The 22,631-nt window shown below is 41.8% G+C and overlaps 1 protein-coding gene across 2 annotated transcripts in view; it reads left to right on the top strand.

Moving 5' to 3' along the window:
* The window catches only part of GLB1 (galactosidase beta 1), a 115,983-nt gene that overhangs the window by 36,520 nt on the left and 56,832 nt on the right, over positions 1 to 22,631 (top strand). For both annotated transcript variants that reach the window (XM_089918980.1, XM_030764115.2), the window contains exon 10: positions 4,202 to 4,314. In XM_089918980.1, the coding sequence (XP_089775106.1) occupies positions 4,202 to 4,314 (113 nt within the window). The remainder of the gene's footprint in view (positions 1 to 4,201; positions 4,315 to 22,631) is intronic.

Raw genomic sequence — 22,631 nt, 5'->3', positions numbered from 1 at the left:
GCAACCACTAGTCTACTCTCTGTCTTTATGGATTTGCCTATTCTGGACATTTCATACGAAGGGAACCATACAATTTGTGGTCTTTTGTGTTTGACTTCTTTCATTCAGCATAATCTTCTCAAGGTTCATCTATATTGTACTGTGTATCAGGACTTCGTTCCTTTTTATTGCTGAATAATATTCTGTTGTGTGGATATACCACATTTTGTTTATCCTTTCATCAACTGATGGACGTTTGGGATGTTCCCCCTTTTGGGCCATTATGAATAATGTTCCTATGAACATTATTACCTATGTGTAAGTATTTGTTTGAACCCCTGTTTCAATTCTTTTGGCTGTACACCTAGGAGTGGGATTGCTGGTTCATATGGTAACTAACTCTATATTTAGAGTTAGAGGAACTGCCACAGTGTTTTCTAAAGCAGCTGCACCATTTTACGTTACTGTATGGCCTATATGGTCATTTTTTTTTAGTAGGAAAAATTATGGTAAAATTCTCTTCATTGCCATTGACTTTTGCAAAGACAAACCATCCTATACTGCTTTTCTCTAAACCTCATTCCCCACATCTCTCCACATCTGCGTTTTCCTCTAGGAGTCATTGAGGATGCTTTACAGTTGAGTTTTGGAAGCTTAATTGGACCTTAGTCTCCTGGTGTTAGTAATTGGACACTATCAGCTCTTAATGAAGTTTCTTCTTCAAACTGCTATCTTTTGTGCAGGGCAGGATGGTCAAGGAGAAGACTTTGGTTAAAGTATTATTAACATTATTTTTAGAGCCCAAAAATGGAGATAATGCAAAGTTCAAATGTCATTTCTTAAAAGATAGTAGAGTGCCAAGGTTGGTAATTGAAGTTAGATCAGCCCTGTGTCTGTCTTCCCCTTAGAAACACTTCAGATTTTGTGATGCCTTTTGCATTCAGAAAGTAGGGATTCCTCCTAGCTTCCATCCATGGAACCAAGACCAGTCACCAATCCAGGAATAAAGGCTGATATTGTTTGAAACTTTACAGTTCATGAAACAATTTTTTATATCCTATTATTTTATTGAAAACAATACATTCTTTTTTTTTAAAAATGTATTTATTTATTTATTTTTGGCTGCATTGGGTCTTCGTCGTTGGGTCTTAGTTGCTGCGTGCGGGCTTTCCCCAGTTGCGGCAAGCGGGGCCTATTCTTTGTTGCGGTGCACGGGCTTCTCATTGCGGTGGCCTCTCCCGCTGCAGACCTTGAGCTCAAGGCATGTGGGCTTCAGTAGTTGTGACATGCAGACTCAGTAGTTGTGGCTCGTGGGCTGTAGGGCGCAGGTCCAGTAGTTGTGGCACACTAGCTTAGTTGCTCCGTGGCATGTGGGATCTTCCCAGACCAGGGATCAAACCGGTGTCCCCTGCATTGACAGGCAGATTCTCAACCACTGCGCCACCAGGGAAGTCCCAATACATTCTTTTTTAAAATTTACGTATAATAACTGATTCACTTTGCTGTACACCTGAAGCTAATACAACATTGTAAATCAACCATACTCCAATAAAAATTTTAAAAATAAATAAATAAAATTTACATGTATAAAACTACCACTCAGAAGTTGTCCTTAATCCTGTCCCTTGCCCCTGACCCTGCCATAAACAATACAAGGCTCTTTTCTGCCTCTGTTTTCCCATTTAGTCCTCATAGCAGTCTCATCTGGGCTGGGGATTATGGACCCACTTTACAGATAAGAAAAGCAAGGTACCAAAAAAGTCCACAAGATTCCCATTCAGTTGGTAGAGAGTGGAGCCTGGGCTCAAACTCAGGCCTTGGAAAGCTGGTCACCGCTCTTTGGATAACTCCTTGCAGCCTGAAGCCTGTGTTTCCAACCCCCAAACCAGCCCCTCTGTGTTTGCGGTCCTCTCTCTCCTGCCCTGTTGCCCGGTCTCTTTGCAGGAGTTGGGCGAGGGGGTGAGCAGTCTGTGCTTTTGGCTGCAGTTCTTCGGGCCAGCTTCCCAGAGGACGGCATGGGAGAAAACCTGGCTCAGGTGCTCACTGCGTTCCTGCCCACAATAGCTGCCCATGCTGTGCAGATAGGCGCCCACTCTGGGCTCATGTATCCCCACGGGAGCCAGGCTGTCCTCTCCTCCTCACACACCCTGCAAAGCTGAGGAGCGGTACATCCTGCCATTTCTCTTGTCTTCCTACCTCACACTCCCCAGCGTGGCCAGAGGAGGCTGAAGTCAGCACTGTTTCCCTAGGACACTGCCCTGTGGGGATCTGAAACATCCAGAGGAAGATTCTGCTGGTAGAACTGCACACACTTAGTTTTCCAGTCTGTCCTGTAAAGTATGTTTCTGGGTGTTCACACTTGTTGACACTCCTTCACAGAGCTCCTTCTCATGCATGGCTCTGCAGGGGCCTTGGGTAAACAAGGCCATGCCTACCACTAGGATGCCCTTGGTCTAGTGGAGCGAGGTCACTGCCACACTGAGCGAGAGGAGGGACCATAAAGGAGAAGGTGAGCTCCTTGCAGCAAGGGATGTGGTTTTTCTTTTCTTTGCATCTCACAGCAAAGGATGTGTTTTAACATAGGTGTTCCCAGAGGCAGGAGAGTAAAAGTAATATGACTGGATCAATTCAATTGGTTGAGTGGTCCAGGTCTTTCAAAATGTAGATCCTGTGCATTGAACAGATTAGACAGTCTTTGGGGGATGACCTGATCCTTGGCCTCCCTCATCTGTCAACCCCGCCACCAGTAGGATCACCCAGGGCGGCTCCATCATTCGTGAGCTGTGGGATCACTCCAAGGAATTCGTTACTAAATCATAGTGAACTGTCAGATTTTGTGCCTCATTTACTTAAAAATTAGATTGGATATAAGATTATCCTAAAATAACTTTATTCTTTCACACACTTGCACTGCAAAACGCTCTCTGGAGTAGAAGAGAAAGGGGTGGCATGGAGCCTTGCTGGTCTGCAAAAGGCAGCATCAGTGTCACCTGGGAGGCTTACTTAGAAATGCAGAGTCTCAGGTCTGACCCTATCCCTGCTGAATCAGAATCCCAGGTTGGGCTAAGGAGTGTGTTTTAACGAGCTCTCCACGTGACTCTCAGGACAGGGCAAGTTGTACTGACACAGGGTCACTGCCCAAATTTGCAGAGTCTCCTATCTGTGAATGTCACCTGTGACAAGGCTGCGGCCCACTGGTCTAGACTGTGCCCCTTGGACAATAATTGCAGCGCTGTTTGCTTTTGGCATCCACAGTATTAGCATTATTTATTAGTCTCTGTGGCAGGTCACGTTCCCTGGGAAACGGACTCTGAGACTGCCTGGCACGAGTTTATTGACGTGTGCTCCCAGCGGCAACACCAGAGTCAGGATTGGGCAGAAGGAGAAGCTGGGCAGTGATGCAGTCTCAAAAGTGGCTCACCTGATTCTAGAGGGAGCTCTGGAGCTGGGATGGCCCTTTGAGGCAAGGGGACTGGGCTTTTATATCCCTGCACTGGTCAATCTTTGGATGTGGGCGATCCCAGGAGGGGTGTAATCTTGGGCAAGGCGGCCCAGCAGATGTCAAGGACCAGAGAGGGGCACATCTGAGAGCCGTCCTCAGCAAGCACTCCCGGTAACTGGGGGAATGAGTGAGTCAATGTGAGAGGCACACCACAGCACCCCCCCTAACTCTTTGCAGACATTACAAACGCCCAAGGTTACACTTGACTTTCAGTGGGCTGATGTGTGTCTGCAGTCATCTCCCAGTTTGTTTGGTCTGATAGCCCCTTAGTTGTTTGCTGCTGATCCTGGGCCCAGAAAACTGTGTGTCCACCATGGACCTTTTCTCAGCCACACATGAGGTGATGAACAAGATCACGGCTGCAGGGTTAACAGTCAGACGTGTGAGTCATGCCATAAGTCTTGCTGTTGCTGGTTGTGAGATGTCCAGGGGGGTTGTGGGGAGCTTCAGAGGCCCTGCTTGTCCAGTGACAGGGCTGTCTGCTGGGGTCGCTGAGAGGGTGGATGGGGAAGGTGCTCTGTAGGCTCTAAGAGCTTGGCGAGGGCCACTTGCAGGACGAAACTCGTTTCTCTAAACCTTGCCTCCTGAGGGCCACCTCTGTGTCACTTAACAGTTGACGCTAATGTGTTCTCCCTCCACAATGCCAAGCCATGAATCCCAAAGAACTTCTCCCAGGGGAAGGCCTTCCGTAGTAGCTAGTGGCACGGTTTTGTCTTCCAGGAGCCAACACGCCCTACCAAGCACAGCCCACCAGCTACGACTACGATGCCCCCCTGAGCGAGGCCGGGGACCTCAGTGAGAAGTATTTTGCTGTGCGGGATGTTATTCAGCAGGTGAGTGCTTTGTACGGGCTGCAGGGGCTGGTCTGGGCCAGAGCCTGCCCGGGACTCACAATGCTCTGTAGACGACTTCCTGGAGCCTTTGTGTTTAAAAGGACAGATGAAGGGAAGCATGAGCAAGACTTGGCCTTGAGTCTTGGTCCCACCCGATTAAGAGTGAGCCTGAGGGCTTCCCTGGTGGCGCAGTGGTTGAGAGTCCGCCTGCCGATGCAGGGGACACGGGTTCGTGCCCCGGTCCGGGAGGATCCCACATGCCGCAGAGCGGCTGGGCCCATGAGCCATGGCCGCTGAGCCTGCGCTTCCGGAGCCTGTGCTCCGCAACGGGAGAGGCCACAACAGTGAGAGGCCCGCGTACCGCAAAAAAAAAAAAAAAAAAAAGTGAGCCTGTCAGCAAGGTACTCCACAGTACGTTGTAAGGATTAAAAAGAACACAGGTAAGGCCTCCGGTACAGCCCCGACACATCTGTTGTCCAGTAAGCAGTGGCCATTTATACTATTATTCATACTAAACAGAAGAAAATGTGTGTCCACATAAGTAGCTGAAGTACGCAGGAAAGAACATCGTGGGCATTCTGAACACAGTACAAATGTGAGCTGTCAGCAATGCTTCATTTTTCTATTTGGGGCAAGTGATTGCTGTTTCCTCCGGGCCTGACACCTGAATGCTTAGTCCTTGCTAACGTTGTGACCTTTGAGGCATCTAATGCACCCAGGTGGGGTTTCCTGTCTCTGTGTGGCTTTAAAAAAAAACCCACAGTTTTTCTGCTCAGTCACCTGAGTTTTTAAGTTAAAAAACAAAGATTTTCTGCCTATAAATGGTATGGACTTTTTTTTCTGTTAGTTTTAAGTATGCTGTAGTCTCTGTTTAAGCCTAAGTGTTATTTATATTATGAAAAATTTTAAACATATTGAAAAATATGATCTATACTTAACTACTCTTAGAGTTTGTCCATTTGATCTACGTTTCCAGATGTGTGGTTAAAATGTTGCTTGTGTGATTTTTATTGTGGGTTTAATCTCTGTAGAATTTGAGTGATGGCTCCCAAGTTCTGTCTTGTACGTTTGTTCTCTGTTTCAAAGTTCTCTATTCCTATCTTTATTATTTCCTTCCTTTATTTGAAGCTTACCTTTTAAACTGGGCTTTCTTCTTTTCTTTTCTAATATAAATACTCAAGTCTATACATTTCCTTCAAGTACTGCTATGGTGCCATATCATAAGTTTTGATATGTAATATATTTATTATTGTTTGCTTTTAAACATGCCTACTTTGATTTCTCTTTGACCCTTCAAACGTTCAGAAGTGAGTTTTTAAATTATTAAACGTAAATATTTTTCTAGTCTGTTGGTTTCTCACATATTTGCATTGTGGTTGGAGAATGTAGTGTGTATGATACCAATCCCTTGAAGTTTCTTGAACCTCTCGGTAGAGCCTGGCCTATACCAATATGAACAAATACTCTGTGTATTCTCGAAAAGACTTCGTGTTTTATAATTGTTGGCTATAATCTGTATACGTGTTCATTAGATTAAGCTTATTAATGGTTCTGCTGATATCTTTGATATCCTTCCTAAATTTTTTGGTCAGTTTATTGTATTAGTTATTGAGAGAGTTGTGTTTATGTATTTCTTCTTGTAGTTCTGTCGGTTTTTGAGGCCATGTTATTAGTATGCAGACTGAGAATTAAATCTTTTAGTATCATTATATGGAAGTCATCTATCTCTGATAATGCTTTTTGCCTTAAAGTCTGTTTTGTCTGATACTAATACTACCTGCATTCTTTTGGTTAGTATTTATCTGGTATATCTTTCACAATGCTTTAAGTTCAACCTTTTTATATCCTTTTTAGAAAAACACGTGTCCCGAAACAGACTCAACGGACGTAGAGAATAGACTTATGGTTGCCAAGGGGGAGGGAGGGATAGATTGGGAGTTTGAGATTAGCAGATGCAAACTATTATATACAGAATGGATAAACAACAAGGTCCTGCTGTATAGCACGGGGAACTATATTCAATATCCTGTGATAATCCATAAAGGAAATGAATATAAAAAAGAATGTATATGTATAACTGAATCACTTTGCTGTACAGCAGAACTTAACACAACATTGTAAATCAACGTTACTTCAATTAAAAAAAAATTAAAAACGTGTCCCTTGTAAACAGGATATAGCTGGATTTTTAAAAAATCTAGTTTGAACATTTTTGTCTTTTAACTGGTGCACTTGTTCATTGTCATTCATTATAATTCTTGATACACATCAATTCATTTCAACCATCGTATAATAATCTATTTGTCCAGCTCTTCTTTTTGTCTTCCCTTATTACTTTCTTTTGAACTGTTTATTTTTGTTTCCTTATTTCATCTCCCTCCCACCCTAGTTTGGATGTTATTCACTATATTTTTATTCTTTTAGTGGTTACCTATTGAAGTGTGAAATACGTACCCCCCCAAAAATACAACTCAGTATAGAACAACGTGAACCCCTGGAACCAACACACAGCCCCCCAGAAGCTCCCCTCATGCTCCTTCTGGTCATTGACCTCCCATTGACCTCTATCACCATAGGTTAGCTGTGCTTGTTTTTTTTTTGGTACGCAGGCCTCTCACTGCTGTGGCCTCTCCCGTTGCGGAGCACAGGCTCTGGACGTGCAGGCTCAGCGGCCGTGGCTCAAGGGCCCAGCCGCTCCGCGTCATGTGGGATCTTCCCAGACCGGGGCACGAACCCGTGTCCCCTGCATTGGCAGGCGGACTCTCAACCACTGCGCCACCAGGGAAGCCCTAGCTGTGCTTGTTTTTGACTTTATATAGATGGGTTCATACAGTATGCACGCCTTTATGTCTGGCTTTCAAAAAACTTTAACATTCAGTTTTTACTTATAATAATTTAAAATTAATCCATATCTTTACTTCCTTCCTACAACCAGAACTTATCTCACATTAACTCCAATTACATCCTTCCTGACTTATATGCTCTGAATGTCATGTATTTTAGTTGTGGGCTAGTTGTGGATGTAAATCTTCAAGGGAGATTTGTTTTCTCCCCTATTTATTGCTGTGCAACAAATTACCTACAAACTCAGTAGCTTAAAACAACAAATGTGGGACTTCCCTGGTGGCGCAGTGGTTAAGAATCCGCCTGCCTGCGTAGGGGACACAGCTTCGAGCCCTGGTCTGGGAAGATCCCACATGCCGTGGAGCAACTAAGCCCATGCACCACAACTACTGAGCCTGCGCTCTAGAGCCCGCGAGCCACAACTACTGAGCCCATGTGCCACAACTACTGAAGCCCGTGTGCCTAGAACCCGTGCTCCGCAACAAGAGAAGCCACCGCAATGAGAAGCCCGCGCACTGCAACGAAGAGTAGCCCCCGCTCACCGCAACTAGAGAAAGCCCACGGCAGCAACGAAGACCCAACGCAGCCAAAAATAAAAATTAAATAAGTAAATAAATTTAAAAAAACAAAAACAAATGTTATGACCTCACACAGCTTCTGAGGGTAAAGAATCTAGGGGTGGCTTAGCTGGATGTTCTAGCTCATGAATTCTTCTGAGGTTGCACTGAAAGCTGTTGGCGAAGCAGCAGTCTCTGAAGACTTACGTGAGGCTGAAGGGTTCATTTCTTTCTTTTTTAATATTTATTTATTTATTTGGTTGCACCAGGTCTTAGTTGCAGCACGTGTGTTCCTTAGTTGCAGCAGGCGGGCTCCGTAGTTGTGGCATGCATGTGGGATCGAGTTCCCTGACCAGGCCCCCTGGATTGGGAGCGTGGAGTCTTACCCACTGTGCCACCAGGGAAGTCCCTGAAGGGTCCATTTCTTTCTTTATTTTCCTCTTTCTTTTTTTTAATTGAAGTATAGTTGATTTATAATGTTGTGTTAGTTTCTGCTGTACAGCAAAGTGAATCAGTTATACATGTATATATATATATTCTTTTCCATTATGCTTTATAACAAGTTATTGAGTATAGTCCCCTGTGCTATACAGTAGGACCTTGTTGTTCATCTATTTTTTATTTTTTTATTTTTTTTTTTAAACATCTTTATTGGGGTCATCTATTTTTTATATAGTAGTTTGTATCTGCTAAATTATCCTTCCCCCACCCCTTTCCCCTTTGGTAACCTTAAGTTTGTTTTTCTATGTCTGTGAGTCTGTTTCATAAATAAGTTCATTTGTGTCATATTTTAGATTCTACATATAAATGATATCATCTGGTATTTGTCTTTGTCTGACTTGTATGATCATCTCTAGGTCCATCCATGTTGCTGCCAATGGCATAATTTCTTTTTTTATGGCTGAGTAATATTCCACTGTATATACATACCACATCTTCTTTACCCATTCATCTGTCGATGGACATTTTGGTTGCTTCCATGTCTTGGCTATTGTGAATAGTGTTGCTATGAACATAGGGGTGCATGTATCTTTTTGAATTATGGTTTTCTCTGGATATATGCCCAGGAGTGGGATTGCAGGATCATATGGCAACTCTATTTTCAGTTTTTTGAGGAACCTCCTATTCTTCTCCATAGTGGCTGCAACAACCTACATTCCCACCAACAGTGTAGTAGGGTTCCCCTTTGAAGGGTCCATCTCACATGGCTGTGTGCAGGTCACTAAAGTTCTTTGCCATGTGGGACTCTCCATGAGGCTGCCCACGATGTGGCTTCCCCCACAGTGAATGATCCGTGAGAGAGTGGGCACCTCCAGATGAAAGCTGCAGTCTTTTTATTACCCAAACACAGAATGACATCCCATCCCTTTTTCCATATTCTTTCCACTAGAAGCCAGTTACTAAGTCCGGGCCATATTCAGGGGAATTAAGTTCCACTTGTTGAGGGGAAGAGTATCAGAGAATTTGTGGGCATGTCGTTAAAACCACCACATCCCCCTACACTCAGGGCCATATTTATGACGGGCAGTGTTCATTGTAATCACAGGTAGCCTTTGGTTATGCCACTAATCAGATAAACAGGTTCATTTATTTCCTTTACTGTTTTTTTTTTAATATTTTTTATTTTTAGAGGTTCCTTTTTTTCCTTTCTGTCCTAATTTTGTTTAATTATATAAAATTACAAGGTATCAGTATTTTTAGATGTTTCCCCTATGGCTAAGATTTCCAGAAAATATGTCTTCGAATGTCCTGCCTGGAGTAAAGGGCTGGTTGCCAGCATTCTGCGCCCTGGGGCAGGATTGGAGGTGGGGGGTGGGGGTGGGGTGGGGGGGTAGTTACTTTTTACTACGTGCATGATCACATTCTCCCCTTTTTTTTTTTTTTTTTTTTTTTTTCTTTACATTCTCCCCTTTTAAAATGTCCTCGATGCTGCAGGTTATCCATGAAAGCAAAGACCATGTTTTCCTCTCTCGGGAGAATAAATCTCTAGTCCCAGGTGGGAGGGGGCATTGCATAGAGCAGCGTTTCTCAAATACCAGAGCATCAGAACCACCTAAGTACTTGATGGAAATGCAAATTCTACTGAATCAGAAACGCTGTGGATAGGGTCAGCAATCCAAGATTTTACAGACCCCTGGGTGATTCTGACGTGCGCTAGAGTTTGAGAACCTTTGGCTTGAAGAAGGGGAAGAAATCTGAGGATCATGCTGCTTTACAAATAGCTTTCACCCAATCCTCCTTATTTTAGCACCTGTACCTCCCAGTTCTAGAAGTATCTGGTGCTTCCAATTTTGAGCCTTTTGGTAATTTTGCAGTCTGATTGAATTGGTTCTTAGTTGTCTCCCATTCTGGATTAGGATTTGGCTTTCTTACTACTGATTTGCCATTCATTTGTCCATTTTCCAGCTTCCAGGATTTTGTTGCTGTTGTTTCCTCTTCTGTTCTTCAGTTCTGTGTATTTATGTCTTAAACAAAAATCTGTTTACTGAGATGTTTACTGGCATTCTTTCGGGAAAGAATGAAATTAGATGTTATGTTTAATGTGCCATCTTAACCTAAATGATCTCATTCTCTGTAATGGCTACATGCTATTGTGCTATTTAGATTTACTGCCATTTACTTAATCCATTTCTAATTGATGGGCATTTAGATTATTTTCAAATTTTAAATGACATCTCATGTACAGTTCAAGGAAGCTACAGGAAATTTTCTTTTTTCTTTTTTTTTTAATATTTATTTATTTATTTGGCTGTGCCAGGTCTTAGCTACAGAATGTGGGATTTTTTTTTTTTTTTTTTTTTTGCAGTACGCAGGCCTCTCACTGTTGTGGCCTCTCCCATTGCGGAGCACAGGCTCCGGACGCGCAGGCTCAGCGGCCATGGCTCACGGGCCCAGCCGCTCTGCAGCATGTGGGATCTTCCCAGACCGGGGCACGAACCCATGTCCCCTGCATCAGCAGGTGGACTCTCAACCACTGCACCACCAGGGAAGCCCAGCATGTGGGATTTTTAGTTGCATCATGCGGGATCTAGTTCCCTGACCAGGGATGGAACCCGGGCCCCCTGCATTGGGAGCGTGGAGACTTAGCCACTGGACCACCAGGGAAGTCCCTGAAATTTTCTTGAACTATATTACAAATGGCTCTTCAATGAAATTGCATCAGTTGAGTCTTATTTCCCCACACTTTTACCAATACTGTGAATTATCAGACTTTTTGACGTCGCCATTTGATATGTAAAAGGATAGTTTTAAAAGTAAGCATTACTTTCTTTAGTAATGAGTACTTGGAGTTGTACACCCTTTCATGTATAAATTGTCCATTTATGTTACTTTTTCTATGAACTATTTGTTCAGGTTTTTTCATAGTTTTTCTGTTGGGCTATTTGTTCTTTTTGTAATTTGCAAGAGTTTTGTTATTGTGGCATTTTTCATTTTTCACAGTTTGGGGCAGGTTCCTTTTTTTTCTGTAAAAAATAATCCTGTGTTTTTATGTAGTCAGATATGTTACTTCCCTCCTTTATGGCTGCTTCCCCACTGTAGTAGTATAAATAAATTCTCAGCATGTTTAAAATTTTTATGATTTCATATTTTACATTTAAGTGCTGATGTGCATGGAATTTTTGTTGTTGCTGTTATTAGGAGTGAGGTGGAGACTTAGCTTTATTCATCTCTTAAATGACTAGACAGTTATCCCAGCCCTTTTTATTGACTTATCAATTATTTTGCCACTGGTTTGATGTGCCCATTTTGTCACCTACTTAATTTCCATAAGTATTTGGGTCTATTTTTGAACACTTTCTTTTATGTTATTGATTTTTTTTTTTTTTTTTTTTGCGGTACGCGGGCCTCTCACTGTTGTGGCCTCTCCCGTTGCGGAGCACAGGCTCCGGACACGCAGGCTCAGCGGCCATGGCTCACTGTGCCTAGCCGCTCCACGGCATGTGGGATCTTCCCGGACCGGGGCACGAACCCGTGCCCCCTGCATCAGCAGGCGGACTCTCAACCACTGCGCCACCAGGGAAGCCCAATGTTATTGTTTTTTTTTCTCTTTTATTAATACCAAACTGTTTTAATTGTTACCTTTACAATGTTTTATTATCTGGTAGGATTAGTCTTCCATCTTTTTTCAGTATTTCCCCGGCTATTCCTGCAAGTTTACTTTTCTATGTAAACTTTCATATTATTCTATCAACTTCAAAACAAAACAAAAACTCGAGATACCTGTTGATGTTTTAAGTTTATACATCAAATTAGGGGTGATATTTACAATATTGAGTCTTAGCTAAGAAAATGCCTTTCTATCTATTCAAGTCTTCTCTGATGTCCTTCTTATTTTAAAGTTTTCTTAAAGTAGTCGCTGTCCATTTCTTAATATGTTTATTCCCAAATATTCTATGTTTCTAATACTAATATCATTATAAAAGGAGTCTTTTATTTCTTTATGAGAAATATTATGATATATATTTGTCTTTAAAATATAACCTACTTAAAAAATGTTAAATATATAAAATAATGTCACACATCCATGTACCTGGTACCTAGATTTAACACAGGTTATTATGAAATCTTTGCTTCTGATTTTTTAAGAAAATAATACATCACAGATAAAGCTGGGTTTATTTCCTGTTTCTTCTCCTCCCTCCTCAGAGGGAGGAGGAGGAATAGTATTTATCCTTCACACACATTTTTGTGATTTTTTTTTACCACAAATGCATGCATCCACATACACTATATTTAACTTTTTGTCTCTTTAAATTGTACATGAATATTCCATTTACTTCCCTTTTTAAGTTACTGATTTCTTTGATTTTATTGTAGTGCCTGTGGACTTATTTCTTTTACAGTCTGTTGCCTCATCTCACAAACCACTTCAGGTTTGTTTATTTTTAAACAGATTTATTTAGATATAAATCACATACCATAGACATCATCCATTTAAAGTACACAATTCAGTGGGTTTTGTATGTTAATTGTTTTTAATTGTGATAAAATATATATAACAAAATTTGTCATTTTAACCATTTTTACGTGTACAATTCAGTGGCATTAATTACATTCATAATGTTGTGTAACCATCGCCATTATCTATTTACAAAATCTTTTCATCCACCCAGACAGAAATGCTAACTATTATGCAATAACTCCCCATTTCCCCCTCCTTTCAGCCACCGGAAAGCGCTAGTCTACTTTCTGCCTCTGTGAATTTGCATATTGTAGATGTTTCACAAAAGTGGAACCATACAATATTTTCCTTTTGTGTCTGACTTATTTCACTTAGCATAATGTTTTCAAGGTTCATGTTATAGCATGTATCAGAAGTTCATTTCTTTTCATGGGTGAATAATACTTCATTGTATACATACAGACAGCCCTCCATATCTGTGGGTCCCACATCCACAGACTCAACCAACTACAGATTGAAAATATTTAAAAAAAAAAAATTACAGAAAGTTCCAAAAAGCAAAACTTGAGTCTGTTGCACGCAGGCAATTTTTCACATAACATTTACATGGTATTTACAACTATTTACATAGCATTTACACTGTATTAGGTATTATAAGTAATGTAGAGCTGATGTGAAATATATGAGAGAATGTGCACGGAACATATGCAGATGTACTCACGTCCCTTGAGCTTCCTGGAATGTTGGTATCTGTGGGGGTCCTGAAATCAATACTCCGCAGATACAGAGGGACGACTTGTATACCACAGTTTGTTTATCTATTCACCTCATTCATCTCTTGATGAACACTTGGGTTGTTTCCATCTTTTGGCTATTTTGAATGATACTACATTGAACATTGGGGCACAAGTATCTGTTCAAGTCCCTGCTTTCGATTCCTTTGGGTATATACCTCTCAGTGGTGTTGCTGGCAGGTTTCTTTTTTTAATTTTTTTTTATTTTTTGCGATACGCCGGCCTCTCAGTGTTGTGGCCTCTCCCGTTGCGGAGCACAGGCTCCGGACGCGCAGGCTCAGCGGCCATGGCTCATGGGCCCAGCCGCTCCGCGGCATGTGGGATCTTCCCAGACCGGGGCACGAACCCGTGTCCCCTGCATCGGCAGGCGGACTCTCAATCACTGCGCCACCAGGGAAGCCCGTGGCAGGTTTATTTTTAGAATCATTTGCCTTCTGAAATAATGAGCTTTTCTATGCTTAACATAGAAAAACAATCCAAGTCAAATTTAAAAGCAGATATTTTACATGTGCTTTTCTTGCACAAAACATCATCTAATCTTTGGCCTCATCATAACCTCACGGTTTTTTTTGCGGTACGCGGGCCTCTCACTGTTGTGGCCTCTCCTGTTGTGGAGCACAGGCTCCAGACGCACAGGCTCAGCAGCCATGGCTCATGGGCCCAGCCGCTCCACGGCATGTGGGATCTTTCCGGACCGGGTCACGAACCCGTGTCCGCTGTATCGTCAGGCAGACTCTTAACCACTGCGCCACCAGGGAAGCCCAACCTCACGTTTTTATTCTCCCATATATTTAGCTACTTCTTTCTGCCCCCTCCCCCAACCCCTGCAACCCCTCACATTTTCTTGATCTTCCCTGACTCTTAGGATTGATGGCTGTTAGAGTCTTTCACCATCACCCTCCATAGCCCTCTCTGCTGCTGTTCAAGGGCGCCTGCTCCACAAACCACCAGCCTGGACCATTCTGCTGTCACACTCTGGCCCTGAAACCAGGCAGGAGGACTGTGAACTTCAGTGTGGAGTGGCTGGAACAGGGGTTTGTGCTTCCAACCTCAACTGGACCTTTAATTATCTGCACTTCTCTATTTACATCCTGGTCTCTTCTCCCCATCTAGTGGGAACCAACACTGCCATGCTTTCTCCTTAAGGTACAGGTGATGCTATCTCCTCCTTCACCAAGAACATTAATGCTGCTGAATATACCATGTGAAATAGTCAGATATACATTTCAGAAAGGGTACTGAGTGAGGCACCAAAAGCGAATGTATATTTAAATGAGTAAAAAAGAAATCATTACAAACTTACTGTTACCAGGGGATAAGTGGGGGGAGGGATAAATTGGGAGATTGGGATTGACATATACCCACTACTGTATATAAAATAGATAACTAATAAGAACCTGCTGTATGGCACAGGGAGCTCTACTCAATACTCTGTAATGGCCTATATGGGAAAAGAATCTAAAAAGAAAAAAGAGTGGATACATGTATATGTATAACTGATTCACTTTGCTGTACACCTGAAGTTAACACAATATTAATCAACTATACCCCAATAAAAATTGTTTAAAAATCATTACAAATTTTAAAATTTTTAAATTAAAATAATTGCAAACATCACAAAACTTAAAAACATATTTTGGCTTTATTAACTGAAACACCTCTGTCATCCTTCTTTCCTTATATTCTTTTGGCTGCATGCTGTTTTATTGTCTCTTCGGATGATAACAATGTTTGTAATCTTCTCTAGAGAGACTGGCAATCTCTCTCAAGTGTGACTGACTGAAATTTGTTTTTTAGTATTGATAGTTTAGAAAAACAGGAAAGCTTCACATTTTGTTACTGATAGCGTTATATGAATATTTAGGATTGTTATCTAAACTGGGGAGATCTCTCTCAAATTCTTTCATGCGTGAGCTGTAATATTTGGAAGAAATTTCTGTAGACATGTCCTGGCCCCATAACATTTTTTTTAACATCTTTATTGGAGTATAACTGCTTTACAATGGTGTGTTAGTTTCTGCTTTATAACAAAGTGAATCAGTTATACATATACATATATCCCCATATCTCTTCCCTCTTGCAACTCCCTCCCTCCCACCCTCCCCATCCCACCCTCCCCATCCCACCCCTCTAGGTGGTCACAAAGCACCGAGCTGATCACCCTGTGCTATGCAGCTGCTTCCCACTAGCTATCTATTTTACATTTGGTAGTGTATATATGTCCATGCCACTCTCTCACTTTGTCCCATCTTACCCTTCCCCCTCCCCATGTCCTCAAGTCCATTCCTAGTAGGTCTGCATCTTTATACCTGTCTTGCCCCTAGGTTCTTCATGACCATTTTTGTTTGTTTGTTTTTTAGATTCCATATAAATGTGTTAGCATATGGTATTTGTTTTTCTCTTTCTAACTTACTTCACTCTGTATGACAGACTCTAGGTCCATCCACCTCACTGCAAATAACTCAATTTCTTTTCTTTTTATGGCTGAGTAATATTCCATTGTATATATGTGCCACATCTTCTTTATCCATTCATCTGTTGATGGACACTTAGGTTGCTTCCATGTCCTGGCTATTGTAAATAGAGCTGCAATGAACATTGGGGTACATGACTCTTTTTGAATTATGGTTTTCTCAGGGTATATGCCCAGTAGTGGGATTGCTGGGTCGTATGGTAGTTCTGTTTTTAGTTTTTGAAGGAACCTCCATACCGTTCTCCATAGCGGCTGTATCAATTTACATTCCCACCAACAGTGCAAGAGGGTTCCCTTTTCTCCACACTCTTTCCAGCATTTATTGTTTGTAGATTTTTTGATGATCTGGCCCCATAACATTTTAAACCCTGTTTCCCCTCCACAACCCACATATTTCTGGAGCTGGATGCCTTAGAGCACAATCATATTGCAAGTCAGCATAATCTGTTAGCAATAGTTTACCTATTCATAGGAGTGACAGTGAACCTTGTAAATATATTCTGTGCACAAATTAAATAAATCCCCACCTCAGCTCTCCTTTGGTTGAATCTCAAAGATGCCTGTAGCCACTCTAAAGCCTCCTGACCCAAGAGGATGTTTAACACAGGAAAGCTGGAGCGGAAAGAGGCGAGGGTCTTAGCCTTTGGTGGTTAAATTGCATTACTTCTGCAAATTTTACAAAAACCTATGACCATGAGAACGCACTGCTAGGACCCTCCCTTGGGGCACTTCTGGCTGCAGAAGATGAGTTCAGCAGCTGCTGCGGTAACCTAGGGGTTAGATGACGGCGGGGCCAACGGGGAGTGCAGAGGAAGCAGTTGATTTGAAAAATATTCAGGAGGTAAAACTGGTGGAATTTGGCAACCGGCTGAATGCTGGTGTGAGGAAGAATGAGGAGTCATTGATTTGTCCGGGTTACAACCTTGGTTGGATAACTAGATTGGTATTGGGGTCAACAGCTAACATTGAGGGTTGCAGAGAAGGCACAGGTGGGAAGGGGGAGGGAGAAGCAAGTTGAGCTCAGGATGCCTCTGAGGACATCCAGGTGGAGGTGTCTGTCTGGCAAGCACCTCACTTAAGAATGAGAAGCTCCAGGAAGAATCCGTTAGGCACGGATTCTGCACTCATTGTGGAGGTGGAGACTGAAGTCCAGGAGAGGTTGAGATTGCACGCAGAAGCTGAGTGAGAAGGGCAGCGGGCCAAGCAAAAGACAAACCCAGAGGATCCCAAGCATTTAACCAGTGGCCACAGTAAAATGAACCCATGAAGGAGACAGAGTCTTCAGAAATTAAGGTAATTCAGTAGCTTATGATAGATTGCAGCTTAAGATGTGGTCATCTTTCCCCACTTCTCTTTTTTGATATTTCAGGTTTGGAAGAGAGAAATGAACGACTTTAAAAGTGAGCTCTTTCTTATGAGCCTTTGTAGATGTTCACTTCGATGGTTTGTTAGATGGTATTCAAAGTATTTGTCTGCATCGAGGAAAAGAAATGGGATCATAAATACCCCCATATATAGCTCTTCCTGCCTCTTTCCTTCACCAAAGACTTAAAAAGTCGAATGGGTCTCTTCTTTAGTTCATCTCAAGAGTAAGCTGGGTGGAGATGGACAGTCTCTTTCACTGACATGGACTCCCAGAGATGGGAATTTCCCAGCAGACTGCACAAGCTTGTGCTCAGCGGTGAAGACTCCAGGCAGCCCTTACACAGGACTCTTCAAGGCGTGACAAAGCTCGTGATATTTGCATTTTTAAATGTATTCTCTTTGGTGTGGGTAAAACTCAACCAGACGCGGTTAACACTTTGACCTCGAGGATGAAGCGTAATACTATAGGGTAGCGCCCTCCTCCTTGGTAGCAATTCCTGAGAGGGGCAGTGGTGAGTTTATTTTTGTATGCTTTTGAATGAATTTCAGACCGATTTTTTAAAGAGTTTTGTTCCAGTTCTTCATAGGGATCCCATCAAAGATGAGTCCAGCTGACTTTCTGAAGATGGGTCATTCTGCAGAAATTAAGTTGTAGTTGAGGACCTTGATGACTGGAGGGGATCTCGGAATTCCATGAGGGTGGTAGTGAGGCTGGGCGGGGACTGGACATGACAGAATGGCCATCGTGATTTTCAGTACCTCAGAAGCTTAATGAAGTTTGAAACTTGACCCAGGACCAGTCTACACTGGCTGATTGATAGTCCTTCTTGGTTTATGGCTGGAATGACATTAGCTCAATGGGTAGACACAGCTGTCTCTTGATGATCCATGTTGCTGGTGGACACAGTGTTTACGTCTGATAATTAAGGATTTCGATGTGAATATTACTTAATGAATGTTAGTCTTTTTAAAAAAAATTTATTGAAGTATAGTTGATTTACAACGTTGTGTTAATTTCTGCTACAGCAGAAGTGACTCGGTTATACATATATATATATATATATATTCTTTTTCATATTCTTTTCCATTACGGTTTATCACAAGATATTGAATATAGTTCCCTGTGCTATACAGTAGGACCTTGTTGTTTATCCTTCCTATATATAATAGTTTGCATCTGCTAATCCAAATAGTCTTTTAAAGCGTCACCTGTACTCTTGTGGCATTAGTCTATTCATTTCCTACACACCTGGCTTTTCTAGTCTGTCTTCCAGAGTGGTTTCTCTGAAATGCTGATCTGGTCAGGATGCCTTCCATGACTCTGCCCCTGTTTTCATCAAGCCTCATCTTTCAATTCTCCCCCTTTTTTTTGGTGCCACTTTAAAAATATTGAAGTATGGTTAATTTACAATGTTGTGTCAGGTTTGGGGTGTACAGCAAAGTGATTCAGTACTTTTTCATTCTTTTTCAGATTCTTTTCCATTATAGGTTATTACAAGATATTGACTATAGTTCCCTGTGCTATTCAGTTCTCGCTTTCTTATATGTGAGTCTCTAGCCTTAAAATGAAGGTACATAAAATTCTAGAATTTTACAGGAGGTGCAGTTTACAGCTCCTGGCCTCTGCACAAACTGGTCCCTCTGCCCTTATCCATCTGGAAAATGAGGACACATCTCTTTACCTTCTCTGGGGTTTGTCTTTGATTCGTCTCTCTGAAGATTTAGTCACACTTTGTTTTCCGTCACCACATTATACTGTGGAAATCTTGAAGACACAACTTCTCCTAGTTTGCTAATATAACTTGTTTATACATTCTCACTCTGGACTAGGGGCTGTTATTATCCTTAGTACCAAGCATAAGACCTGACACAAAGTACTTTCCTTTTTTTTGCCACGGCTTGTGGGATCTTAGTTCCCTGACCAGGGACTGAACCCGGGCCCTGGCAGTAAAAGCGTGGAGTCCTAAACTCTGGCCAGGGAATTTCCCAAAGTACTTCCTAAGAGCTTGTTAGAGATAAATGAATGAAAACATTAGAGATCTTGGGAAAAGAAAAGTTGGTCACCATTGAATCTGTTGGATTACACTGGGAAAAGAGCTGCTTCCCATGTTGAATTTGTCCATCTAAACAGGTAGGATAAGAAGCAGTATTTATGACTGCTCTTAAAACTATGATTAAAGTACAAATTACTATGGAGAAATAAAGGTTCCAAAGTATAATATTTTGGCATGTCTATTTCTTTTCTGACATATTAATTAGTTGGACAGAAGATTAGAATTTTGCTGTATGATAATCAATGAAAATTCACTATAATTTTTTTTTAAAGACAGAAGATTGTGGCAAGTGGAATAGACACATGGAGGCTTAATAATGAGAATATAATGAACTCATACCACTGATTAAAAATTCAAGATCCAATTAGATAATTGGGCAAAAGACATAAACAAGTATAGACATTTGGTGAAAGTTTTGGCATACACTGTATTAAGAATCATATAGAGCTTCCCTGGTGGCGCAGTGGTTGGGAGTCCGCCTGCCGATGCAGGGGACATGGGTTCGTGCCCCGGTCCGGGGAGATCCTACGTGCCGCGGAGCGGCTGGGCCCGTGAGCCATGGCCTCTGAGCCTGCGCTTCCAGGGCCTGTGCTCCGCAACGGGAGAGGCCACAACAGTGAGAGGCCCGCGTACCGCAAAAAAAAAAAAAAAAAAAAAAGAATCATATAAAATGCTTATATCATTTGACCTAATGACCCCTCACTTGGAACTTTATTTAAAAACATTCTGAACGTGGAAAATGCTATAGACATGAAGTTGTTCATTGCAATATTATTTATAATATCAAAAATTGGAAATAATTCAACTCCTAATATTCAAAGGTTATGGTTATGTAAACCATACATAACCATAGGTAAATTCTGTCATATTCGTTTGACTGTAATATGCAAGTAAATAAAATTATTGTTACTATTTGGTCATGTCAAAAGTGCTTTTGGGGCTTCCCTGGTGGCGCTGTGGTTGAGAGTCCTCCTGCCGATGCAGGGGACACGGGTTCATGTCCTGGTCCAGGAAGATCCCACGTGCCGCGGAGCGGCTGGGCCCGTGAACCATGGCCGCTGAGCCTGCGCGTCCGGAGCCTGTGCTCCGCAACGGGAGAGGCCACAACAGTGAGAGGCCCGCGTACCACAAAAAAAAAAAAAAGTGCTTTTGGTAAGTGGCAGTAGCAAATTACAAAATTACCTCCTATCTTTATGTGTGCTTAAGTGGGGAGGGGGTGTAGGAGGAAAACTAGAAGAGAGAAGGTTTTGTGGGATTTTTTGGTTTTGGAATTATGGGGTAAGACACTTTCTACTCTATTATTGTTCAGCAAAAAAGGAGTCAAGATGGAGCTGTAGAAACAACACTAGACTTGGAGTCAAAGTCCCAGCTCCCTCCCTTGCCCTCTTTAAAATCTTGAGCAAGTTCCTCAGTCTCAGCTCTAAAAAGGAAATATAATAACTAGCTATGAAGGTCTTTGTGAATAGTAAATAAGATGAGAGAACTGGCTGAATGTAGGTTGAATAAAGGTGTCTGTGCGGTGACTCTTTCTTCCAATGTGGTAGAGGGATTGCAGTCCTGGCTATATTGGAATCCACCTTCACTTCAGGAGTTAGATGTGCCATGGTCACTCCCATGTGCAGTGAATAGGGGACCTCAGAAAATGAATTGTACAGCTGTCAGGTCTCCTTTGTGGATTTGTGTTTGCTTATTTTACTGACCAGAATGGGGGTGGGGGGGAATGGAGTGGGTCAGCTTACAAAGAAGAAAGAATGTGGTCTAGACTTCAGGGAAAGCTGGGAAGAGAGATCTTACATCTTACTCTAAGATTAGCAGTAACTCTGGCCTCACATTCATGTTACTATGAGTCATGAAGATCATTTTTAATATGATCTTTCAAAAAATTTTTCACAGAAATATAGACTCATAGAATATTAGAAATACAAAGGGTTCCCAGTTCAAGATGGCTGTCTGCCTACATATTTGTCTCTTCTCCCTTCCAAAATGTTACTAAATGATAAAAAAGGATTTTTTTTTTTTCTAATGAAGCCAACAAGAGGGGAGCTGTCCATGCATGAGAGATTTCAGCGGATTTCTGGGAAACAAAAATAGGTGGAGCAATGGTGGCTGAAGAAGTAGGATAAGAAAATCTAGGTTCCCAGTGATGATGGAAAGGGAGTTGGTTATAGGAACAGGGAACAGGGAGAGATTGGCCTTAAAGAACCCTGGAGAGCCAGGGCCCTGGAAATGCAGGCATGGAAATGAAAGGGTGGAAATGAAAAGGATGAAAATGAAAGCTGAAAATGGGAAGACTGATGAAACTCTACATATTTCCTGTCATGTCCTTCATTTCTTCACCCCACTTTGAAATAGACTATCCATCAGGGAAGCATCTTTCTATCAGTTAGAAAATCAGAGGATTTAAAAAAAAAAAAAAAAAAAAAGAACATCCCCAGAGCAAAGACCCCATATATTATGTCTGACTCCCTGCCAAGTCACCCTAAAACAAAGCTCCCAACTGCACAAGCCTGGCTCCTGTACCCAGAGCAAGACTGGCAGAGAGAAGCTGAGTGTGCAAACGCTAGCGCACCATCTGCATTGCCGTTAAATATGAATAGACAACTAAGGATGACGGCCAGATGTTTGAGCACATCCGTAAAACCTGCAAAGGGAAAGACAAAGACCAAGATGAAATAAACAGAAAAATAACCCTAAAGGCAACAGAGAATTCAGGAGACAGGAGAGATCTTAAACAAAACAAAGCAAACTTTCTCAAATTTATATCCTTTAGAGAGATTTGAGAAGACATTGCATCCATAAAATAAGAACAGGATACTTGGATAAAGGAGATCAAGAAAAAGTTATTGGAAATTAAAAATAATATCCTAGAAATTAGAACCAGAAGACAGAGATGGAAACAAGAGAGAATATATGAGACATACAGAGGAAGAATCTAGGATGTGCAGGTTACTTACAAGGAAGGGGAAAAAAAATGGAGAAAAAGGAAACATCAAAGAAACAGTACAGATTTTTTTTTTCCAAAACAGAAAAGGATATCTGAGTTGCCTAGCATAATGAATGTAAAAAACATATGTATCCAGACACATCCTTATAAAAATTTAGGACATCGAGGATAAACAGCCTACAAGCTTCTAGAGAGAAAAAGCTGGTCACCTTTTTCAGGAATGAGCCTGGCATGAGCCACAGCAGGTGATAGAGGACACAGAACAGTACCCTTGTCATTCTAAGGGAAAATGATTTTCAATATAGAATTCTATACTCATTCAAATTATTAATTAAAGGTGACATATTCAGACATTGCGAAGATTCAGGAAGTTTACCTCCCAT

Source organism: Delphinapterus leucas, chromosome 10 (assembly GCF_059928025.1).
Source record: "Delphinapterus leucas isolate spDelLeu-1000000601 "Yukka" chromosome 10, BTC_Dleu_Yukka2, whole genome shotgun sequence".
NCBI classification, from domain to species: domain Eukaryota; kingdom Metazoa; phylum Chordata; class Mammalia; order Artiodactyla; family Monodontidae; genus Delphinapterus; species Delphinapterus leucas.
This window is presented reverse-complemented; position numbering and strand designations above follow the sequence as displayed.